The 10,947-nt window shown below is 39.6% G+C and overlaps 1 protein-coding gene across 2 annotated transcripts in view; it reads right to left on the bottom strand.

Annotated features, from left to right (window-relative positions):
* Nucleotides 1-5,549: 5,549 nt before the first annotated feature.
* The window catches only part of Ctdspl2 (CTD small phosphatase like 2), a 51,826-nt gene continuing 46,428 nt past the window's right edge, over nt 5,550-10,947 (bottom strand). For both annotated transcript variants that reach the window (XM_041678828.1, XM_041678826.1), the window contains exon 13: nt 5,550-10,340. In XM_041678828.1, the coding sequence (XP_041534762.1) occupies nt 10,275-10,340 (66 nt within the window). In that variant the 3' untranslated portion in view covers nt 5,550-10,274. The remainder of the gene's footprint in view (nt 10,341-10,947) is intronic.

The following is a 10,947-nucleotide window of genomic DNA, read 5'->3' as shown; positions in this document are numbered from 1 at the left end:
GTACAAAGGTGTAACCTCCCGCAGCGGGAGTGGAGCTGACAGGGAGTAGCACATTCAGTTTTAACTGTAGCCTCGCTCTCCTTAGCACGTTTGTGGGGCTCCAACTGTCTGCCTTCTCATCATTGGATGCTGAGGAGAGACCAGACATGGAGGGGTGGAGGTGGAAAGGTTACTCATTTTGTAGAGGGAGACAATAGTCAAAGTGGGAAATTGTATCAGATCTTTACGTTTTGTGACTAGTGAGGAATTTTTGTGGTTCTTTAGGTCACAGGCATATGCCCACACAGTGTCTCTGGGTGACAGATGGCATTAGGGAGTCAAGTCTTGGTTTCCCCTCTTGGGGGTGGTCAGCCCTTATATGGAGACGCTGGGCAAACCGAAACAGAAAAAAGTGCCTTCTTAACCGAATAGGTGGACAAATACGACAGATGACACAAAAGGAGGCAAGGATGGGGGTCCCAACTTTTTTTTAAGATTTTTTTTATTATGTATACAGTGCTCTGCTTGCAAGTGTGCTCACACACCAGAAGAGGGCACCAGATCTCATTACAGATGGTTGTGAGCCACCATGTGGTTGCTGGGAATTGAACTCAGGACCATCTCTCCAGCCTGGGGGTCCCAACTCTTACCTGCTGAAGGCACCCAGGAGCCTTCTCACCGAAACGACACCATATTGGGGGTGCTGTCTAGCATTGCAAGTGAGGAGAGGGGAATGATTAGAACCTGTTCTAGGCAAAACCCCAAAATTACAGCTGCAATGAAAATAAAGGACTCTGACCAGGTGACCCCAACACATATGTTGGAAGTCCCTGTCCCGGGTACCAGATGTTGCTGGGCATCTTCCACTGGGGAGGGGGTGAGGCACCGGGAGTCCAGCAAAAGGGATGTTGCAGACTCATTTAACAGGGAAAAGCTTATATACCCTCCCAGCACCCAGGCATTCCAATCTGTTGGCATCGCGTGATCGCCCCTTGTTGGCTAGGACCTATTAGGACCTCTGGCTGTGCCAGGAAGACGCCAGGTTGGCTCCTCTAGGCCTGGTAGACTTTAACTTCCTACAGTTAAATTCAATTTTGCCTAACCTCTGTTAACCTAACCTGCCTAATCCCTGACAGGCACACCCAGGGCAATTCTAGATCCAGTTGGCAGGATTAACCATCCTGAGGTACTATGTAAAGTGTGTGCACCACCGGCCACCTCTTCAGTGCAGGACTGTCCCATAGTGGACATGTTGCTGTTTCTAAAACTGCTGTGCCCTTTGTTTAGTCCTTAAAAAGGATCTATTCATTGTGCTCTCTGGGACAGTTTCTCAACCTGTGGGTCATGACCCTTTCAGGATCATCTATCAGATATCCCACATCGTATTTATATTTTGTTTCGTAAAAGTAGCAAAATTACAGTTATGAAGTAGCAACAAAATAAACGTATGGTTGGGGTTACCACAACATGAGCCTGTATCCACTGCTCTAGGGGAACCCTAAAATCACAAGGAACAGCTCAATTATTTCTCATCTGTGGAAGATTGGTTTGGCCCTTCAGCCCACGGGTAGCAAAATCTGTGGATTCTCAAGTCCTTTATATAAAATGACATAGAATTGTACAAAACTACACCATCCCCCATACTCTGCAAATCACCTCTGTATTATTAATACTCAATAAGATGAAATGCCATGTGATTATAATGTATAACTTAGAAAATAAAAAGTCAACAATCTTGGACTGACTATTCCTGCTCGACAGTGTAACAACCCGGGCTGTCCTGGAACTTGCTCTGTAGACCAGGCTGGCCTCCAACTCACAGAGCTCTGCCTGCCTCTGCCTCCCGAGAGCTGGGATTAAAGGCATGTCACCACACCCAGCAAAAAAATAAATTTGTATTGAACATATTGAAATTTGTGCTTTCAGCCTGGGGGTGTAACCCAGTGGTAGGACACTACTTCCCAAGCATGCTGGACTTGATCTCTAACAATACAGAACAAAGAAACTCTTCCCTCGGGCTTTTCTCCTTGTTTTCAGACAAAACCTTGCTATATCTATATAATGCAATCTATCCTCAAATTTAGGATAAGCCTTTTACCCCCCCCCCCCCCCGTGCTAGGATTAAAACAAGTTTCAAAACTCCCAGTTCAAGGAGACTTGTTATTAAAGCTATCGAATAAATGATAGCAGAAAGGAATCCAGGTTTTCTTGGCTGTTTGTTTTGTTTTTCCAGACAGGGTTTCTCTGTTTTATTCCCAGCTGTCCTGGAACTTGCTCTGTACGCCTCTTTAGGCTGCTCTTTTAAGTATTCTGAGTATACCAGACAAAGAAGAAATAGGAAGGGTTACAAGTACAGCCAAATTTAAACTTTTTAAGAATTCCCTCCAGAGTTGTGATTCTTGCTTGCTGAGTTCCAGCAACTTGGAAGCTGAGGTAGGAGGATCACCAGTTTAGAGCTGACCTGAGTAACAGATTCATTTGAAAAAATATTTGTATAATTTGATAAACAGCTAATTGACTTTTTACTCTTTAACCCCAAACCAAATCCACTCAAGAATCATGACATAAACATTAACCTCTGGAATGGGGGAGAGGGACTCACTTAGTAGAACGCTTGCCTAGCATGCTCAAGGCTCAAGTCCCAGCACCAAAAATAAGGTGGAGGAAAAAAAGCATCTGCCTCAAAATCCCCCTTTTGGGGATGCCAGGAAGCTCCAGTTCTAGACTAACTTTCCATTTCTGTCTAGCCAGAGGAATAAACATGCCTGTCTTCAAGAAATACCCAAGAGCCGGGCGATGGTGGCGCACGCCTTTAATCCCAGCACTCGGGAGGCAGAGGCAGGCGGATCTCTGTGAGTTCGAGACCAGCCTGATCTACAAAGCTAGTTCCAGGACAGGCTCCAAAGCCACAGAGAAACCCTGTCTCGAAAAAAAAAAAAAAAAAGAAATACCCAAGATTCAGACAGTAAACCATGCTCTGACCAGTCTTAACAGTCTGATGGTGTTAGCAGTGCCTTCAGCAGTTGAAGAAAGGGAAATACTCTTTCTTAACTTCTATATGGCTTTGAAAAGGTTCCCTGTAGCAAGAGAACCTGGTGTAGGAGGGTCATGTCTATGTGTTACTTTCACTGGTTAGTAAAGAAACTGCCTTGGCTTTTTGATAGGCCAGCCCTTAGGTGGGTCGAGTAGACAAAACAATTCTGGGATGAAGAAAGCAGTCAGGCAGATGTCATGGCTCTCCTCTCTGAGACAGATGCTGGTTAGACTCATGGCGGTAAGCCAGTCAAACGGCGATAGACATTAATGGAGATGGGTTAAATGAGTATGTAAGAGTTAGCCAGTAAGAGGTTAGAACTAATGGGCCAGGTAGTGTTTAAATGAATACAATTTGTGTGTTATTTCAGGGTATAAGCTAGCCAGGCGGCTGGGCGCCGGGAATGCAGCCTGCTGCTCCTCTCAACAACAGGAACCTCCTGCTCCCACCTCTCCAGGTGCTGGTATTCCAGGCGTGTACCACTAAGCAGAGCTTTGCATGGAGTCACAGAACTCCTGGCTGGCTACTTTTCACTCCCCAGCAGTAAGCAATTAGAGCAGCTTCCTCCTCCCTTGCTTGACCCCTCCTGTCCTCTGAGAACTGTTTATAGGCACTAAGCTTATGGCAGACAGAAACCTTTGGTTTAGTAATTAAAAAAAAAAAGCGCACCTTAGTTTTAGGTACTAGGAATAGAACCCTGTCTTATACATTTCAAGCAAGAGAACTACAATAAGCTACATGTACAGGACTAGTAGTATTTTGAGACAGAATCTCAAGTATCCCAGTAGCCTCAAACCTGTTATGTAGTCAGGACAACCCTGAGGTTACAAGTGTTTGCCACCATGACTGCTTTATTCCAAGCCAGAAACCAAATCCAGAGCTTTGTGCATGCAAGGTAAGCATTCTCTCCACTAAAAGTAATCTGTCTTTAGGAAGGGTAGTACATTCATCAAATAGCTAAGTATCAGTTTATATGGTTGTTACTGAAAGCTCTGAGGGCTGGCTCAATTTAGCTTTCAAGATGGCTTCTGGCATGGCAATGCCCTTCGTATTACCTACTTTGTTCACACTTTTAAAAAAAAGACTTATTATATATACAGGGTTCTAACTGCATGTATGCCTTTAAGTACCAGATTTCATTACAGATGGTTTTGAGTCACTACGTGGTTGCTGGGAATTGAACTCAAGACCTCTGGAAAAGCAGCCAGTGCTCTTAACCTCTGAGCCACCCCTCCAGCCCCCTGTTCACACTGCTGAGAATTGAACCCAGGGTCTCACATATGCTAGGCACCTACTACCCCATGCTGTTTCCCCAGCCTCTTCGCTTTCTTCACCTACCTCCTAACCAAGCACACTCATAACAAGTCTCCCAACAACCATGGGTACCCTTTTAACTCCTAGCACTTGCCATGCATGCATATAGCCCAGGCTGCTGTATGTGTGGTAAGATACCAGTTACTATTTAAAATACCACCCTTCAGAAGACCATCTGCTTTGGAATCCCCATTCTTGCTGTTGACTGCTTTGTAGTTTGTGTTTACCTTCCGATTACTCAAAAGTAGGTATTAGTGTACCAGTTTTACAAATAAAAAATTGAGACTCAGGAAACTGAATTCAGATCAAGACTCTAATCAGCTTTTAAGAGTCCTCATCAAGCCCACCGCCCAAAGCTAACCTCCTTTATCTGTACTGACCTCAGATATTTTCTTTCATCTGGGCGCACAGAAACAGCTAAGACTATAATGGAGTAGTGGATATTATGAGACATACATTCTATTCCCAGCTGTGACCTTTAGCTGCATAATGGAGAGTTAATTTGGAAGCAGCAGTTTTCTTCTCGTTTCAAAACTGGATACCTTTAGCCCAGTTTGTATGATTCTACATTCCTTTTTATAACAGTATCTTCTAGGCAAACTGACGTACGAGGAAGTTTTGTATTTATGTACAACCATGACCACACAAGAATGTCAGCACACTGCAGTGCTACGTGAGTTTGGCTTTGGTTCACAGGCCCGACTTGACCTTGTTTCTGTACTGGTCTTTCCTCATCTGCAACCCACTCTGATCTTTTTTTTTTTAATATTTATTTATTATGTATACAATATTCTGTCTGTGTGTCTGCCTACAGGTCAGAAGAGGACACCAGACCCCATTACAGATGGTTGGGAGCCACCATGTGGTTGCTGGGAATTGAACTCAGGACCTTTGAAGAGCAGGCAATGCGCTTAACCTCTGAGCCATCTCTCCAGCCCCCCCACTCTCATCTTTTTAGCATGTCCTAAGGTCAGTACCGAAAAGAACATGAAAATACTCAAAATCGCCGGGCGGTGGTGGCGCACGCCTTTAATCCCAGCACTCGGGAGGCAGAGGCAGGTGGATCTCTGTGAGTTTGAGACCAGCCTGGTCTACAAGAGCTAGTTCCAGGACAGGCTCCAAAGCCACAGAGAAACCCTGTCTCGAAAACAAAAACAAAACAAAAAAAAATACACAAAATCTCATTGTTTCTGGTGGCCGATAAAACGTCATCAAAGAAAAGTACTTCCATAAAAGTTTTATTTATCCCCACAACAACCCTGTGAGGTAGGGTGATCAGGGCATTTGAAGATGAGAAAACTAAATCTACATTACTTGTTCACGGCTATACTGCATAGTAAATAAGTAGAAATTAAATTGAGATTTTTAAATGTCCATAACTTCATATTGATTCATGTGGAAATAAGTAGAGAGAATATTAACTCCTCCCTACCTTAATGCCAAAAGGACACTACCTTGAAAAATCCCATTTCAAAAGATGAAAGTAGCATTTCATTGCTCATTTCTACAAAGATTTATAAAATAAAAAAATAGTGAAATATTTTAGTTACTATATATAATGGTCTCATTCAGGGACATGTCCTTCAGCTACGTAAATGATCAGCTATTCAGAGCTCTATAAATGCAAACTCTTTAAAAAGTATGAATGACAAAAAATAATAATGAGCAGTAGCCTCAATCTTCATTATTCCTCCTCGGATCTTGAATAAGTTCTGTGAAATCTGGTCCCAGGACTTAAAAAGAAAGAAAAGAAGAAAAAAAAGAAAAGAAAAAGGAAAAGAAAAACCTACCACAGAGAGATGACTGGTGAACTTTTGTAGCCTATTCTCAAACCACACTATTTAGAACAGAGACACACCAAAGTTGTCCATTTAAATCATTAGGAGAACCTTAAAAACGGAACTGTTCCCAGCCGTGCTCCTGACAGAATGAGAAGGCTTCCCAGGTGCAGGCTTCAGGTGTTTGCAGTTCAAAAAGCTCCTCAGAGTAATTCTGATGAACATGCTGGTTTGAGAATCACTATGTATCTTAAAACAATAGTATTAAACCATAAACTAGAATAAACTTGCTCTCATTTCCTTAATTCTTTTTTAAAAAGATCTCAAAACACGTTTGTTGACTAAACTGATTTACAATGAAATCTCAATTCAAGATAACAGAGAAACATTTTGAGAAAATGTATGTGACCTGGATTTCAATAATTTAAGTAGGATTTGAATATAAGGAACTGAGTTTTAACTCTGAAAACTTTTTAAGGTATTTCATACAAATTCCTAGCAGGTTCTCAACTCAAGGGAAGACATGAAAAGCAATGGTATAATCAAATACATTAGCACTGAAGAAAAAAAAATTCAAATACAGCCCATGAGAGGAATAAGAAAGTGAATGAACGACAACCTAAGGCCTATTTATTGGCCTTACATTTTTGTTCCCAGTCCACTTTTCCCCTATAAGGGGAAATAAAATAAACATTCTTTCCTAGTTCTTGGCATAGTTATTCGGTGGGTAACTATTCTAAGTTAATTTAGACATACAAGATTTAAAGAGGTAACAAATAAATACCTAGGAAGACAAAGAGGTCAGGTCACAAAACCTTAACTAGCTAGTGATGTAGTGTATAACACCATCATTCATATCAGTACAAGGAAACGAAGGCTTCAGTGTCCTTTATGTGACTGACACAGACATGGAAGAGATCCGATCCTTATGAAGAATCTGTGCTTGCTGTAAGACTTGTAGGAATAATGAAACACCTTCTTCACTGATGAGATGAAGTCTCTCTTACAGCCAAGTTGACAACAGAATAAGAATGAACTCCATTAGAAGGCTGAATGAAGCAAAAGCTAGCAGAAAGTCATTGGCAAAAGGTAACTTAAAAAACAAAAAAAACATTGTCAACCCTAAAAAAAATTACCCCCAGAAATATATATATGTATATATATAAAACAATGTACACATCCATATCACTGACAGTTACAAGAAAATAGCCATTTATAGAAGTCACACAATGCTTTCAACAAGTCCCAACACAATTTTGGGAAACAAATAAAGCCATTGGATAAATAAATATACATACTAGCAAATATAAAACAATTTCTGGTTACGAATTGTCATCGATTCTCTTTTAGGACCCAGACAAATGGTAGTAAATCTGGTCAGGACTACATATATTACATGGGATTAAAAAATACAACTAATTAAAACATCCTCTAACAATGATACAAATATTTAAAAGAATGTCTTAAAGTCAAACATTCAGAACTGGAAATAGCACAATTTTAATAGGTCCTTAAGAGTTGTAATGTGTACACAGGTAGCTTGCTATGCCTCATGGATCCACTGCCCCTACATTTACTACAGGCATGTTTGCTGTGTGCACTGACAGTTGGGTGCGTCTCAATTAAAAAAACGACACACCTCCGAGTAACTAAATGGAAGTGTTCTACAGCTACCAACAACGGAAAAATATGACTGGAAGATAATCTACTGAGAAGGGAAATAGCTGGCTAAATTATTTGTAATTTGTTTTAAACTTTGTATCAATAACTTTAGAATTACCCAAATAAAGTAATGGAAAAATAATGTCCATTTATTTGGTCATATAAACTTTCCCACAATGTGTTTTCTCTGTCATTCTTGAGTCATCTATCAGCTGACTTTAAAGGAACCCTCCTCACACGGGTCTGCTTTTATTATCAAAGTGCCCAGAGGCATAATGGTGTGTAAGTGTTTACATTTCCCCTTAAAGTTGTGGGAAGGGCTTTGTGACTGTATTCACTTAGTCAGGAAAGCTTTCAACAATTATGCATGTCAAAAAATTCAGATCTTGTGTAGGTTCGGGGTTTGCTAAAGAAGCATAAAAATGATGGGGGTCAGGAAGAAATTAACTAGGTTCACAATTTTGAGCAAGAGCATATGTAAAGGTAACGTATGTACATTTTATTTCAAGAAAGACATAAGACAAACAGCATAAAGATGCCCAGGTGCCCTAAAGATAAATACATTTAAAAGATTCTCATTAAAATGAATCTGTAGTATTGTTCCTGCAAGCAAAATACCTTTTTTTTAAATAAAAAAATCAGTATTCTGAATTGCAAATGCTTTTCCTTTTTTTTTTTGCAGAAAATCTGCCATGATTATTTTTTTTTAATGAATAAGGATTTTCCACAAAACAGGCTTGCTCTACATGCTAGATTTTTAAACAGTTCAGTGACACAATATGCTAACTACATACATAACAGATAATAATAATAAGAAAACACTCAACCTGATGAAAAGTTAAAATCTTCATTAATACACTGAAAACTGACAACTCATGCCTTTAAAATCAAAAATACAAAAATTAAATGTTTTCCTAAAAAGATTTCCTTATTTTAAGGATTCATTTGAAAATGAAGCTGCATGTAATTTGTACAAGAAGTTGTACAAGTAAACAGGTAATATACATAAAAAATTAACTGACATACTCCTCAATTATCAGTTGTCCACCTTTAATTTCCAATACTGTACTTTCTTAACAAGCATACAAAATATCAAACTTCTCTTTAGAAAAAGTGCCGTTCTTTGACATCCTTTACACAAAAACAGTCTGAGCCTGCGGCATGTCAATGCAGTTGAGAGGCAAAGCATACTAACTCTTACAAATTCTACCTTCCATAAAAAGCCCCTGAAAAGGAGATTACACGCCACTATAAAAATATCAACCTCTTGTGGTAGCTGCATTAGAGAACCAAGGCGTGACGACTATTCCCACACAGCACAGAAAACCGCTGTGAGCAGACTAACTGCACGGGTGGCTGGGAGTGTACTGAGCCACGGGTATGCATAGCTACTGTTAGGTGCCAAGCCTGTTACACAGAGTTTTAAACTGATTGTAACCGAGAGTGTAACAGAGGGACCACCAGCCCATGCAAAGCAAATACTGAGTCACTGTGCTGAATACTTCATTCCTGGAGAAAACCAAAGGCAGCAGTAACTGAATCAAGCCCGACAGGAGACTGAACTCATTCTCCTCAATGGTGTGCACAGTGAAGTCTGAGGTATAACTTTATCCATTCCATGTGTGCCATTACAAGATATTACCATCTGGAATACATGTCATCACAATGGTTCAAATCGCTTGAATATTAGTCATTCATATATTCTTACCTACCCAGTCTCTTGATTTTTGAAGATTTTACCTACAGTAGAATATTACAGAACAAAATATAAATGCATGTTTTTTAAAAATGAAACTTACATGGACTAAAAGAGAATATTTTTAAACAAATATACAATATGCAGGCAGACAAAGCAGGAAAACGGCCATTCAAATGTGTGTATATATATGTGTGTGTATATATATATGTATATATATATACATATATATATATACACCCAAAAACTAAAAATTGACTATTTCCAGAAAACTGAAGCGCCTCAACTAAAAGGAATGCATCATGAGAGTCTAATCTAATACAGGTCAGAAGTGTAAAAAGGTTATAAACCTGAACAGGAAAAATAAAACAACTTTTACTGGCCATTCCTGTTGAAATGAGAATAGTAAAGTAACAGAAAAGTGGCTACAAACCCACTGAGAGCACCAAACAGAGGGAAAATGAAAGTCCACTTTCACCTCTGTTATTATCATAAAATCCTGTGTACTACAGGTCAGACTGCTGGTGGCAGAAAACAGAATTCTTTATAAACTGCAGATGTCCTGTACATAGAAAGTTTCACTGGAGTTGTACTAGCTCTACAGACGCTTCTGTTTTGCCTACCCACTGTGTGTGTTCAATCTGAGATAGTCTCTTTCTGTAACCCTTGATTATTATTGGGCACCAAAGATAAGAAAAGCAAGACGGGGTACAAAAATGCAAAATTTCAACAGTAATGGCAATGTTTTTGTCTTAGTCCAAAGGGTCCTGCATTCTCTCTCCCCCCTCAGTGATCTGACAAGTCTCTGAACTTAATCTGGGGGCAGCAAATCATGCAAGCGAAATCTGTCTCTGATGTGAGGCCGGACATCTTCATTCTGTGTGGAGAAAAGATTATTTTTGAAAAGCCACATATTTCTAAGGTATGGTCCTATATAACACTCTTTACAGAGGAAGTGGACTACTTCTTTACTTAATGACACATTATTTTGCTTGACAAATACAGTCAGTTTCTATAACCAATCTATAGCTTCACATCTGTACTGGCAGACTTTTCTTTGTCATTAATCTTTAAACAATACAGTGCAAACTATTTAACTTAGCATTTACATCATACTAGATATTACTAAGAACTCTGAAGATAATTTTAAGGATTTGGGAGGTATGTGAAGGTTGTAAACAAACACCAAACACAACTCTCTAAGGGACTTGAACACATGTGGATATTGTTATTATGGGGGATCCTGGATTCAATCTAGAAGGGTTATGGAGGGGTGACTGTATTAGACTACAGCATAAAATAAGTTCAAAATTACATTTAGACTTAAGCTTTTTCCTTTCTTGTCATTTTGTTAAAAAACATTAAGCTAAACCAATAAATAAGTAAAAGGTTTATACCACTAAATTCTACTTTCTACAATTGATTAACTCATAAATAAGAAAATAATTACTAGAAGAAAGGTTGAGTGACAAAGCATTACTACT

Source organism: Microtus oregoni, unplaced genomic scaffold, assembly GCF_018167655.1.
Source record: "Microtus oregoni isolate MIOR12 unplaced genomic scaffold, Mior012 000031F_ref0000149, whole genome shotgun sequence".
NCBI lineage: Eukaryota > Metazoa > Chordata > Mammalia > Rodentia > Cricetidae > Microtus > Microtus oregoni.
Note: the sequence above shows the minus strand (reverse complement) of the source record. Positions and strands in the feature narration are given on the sequence as shown.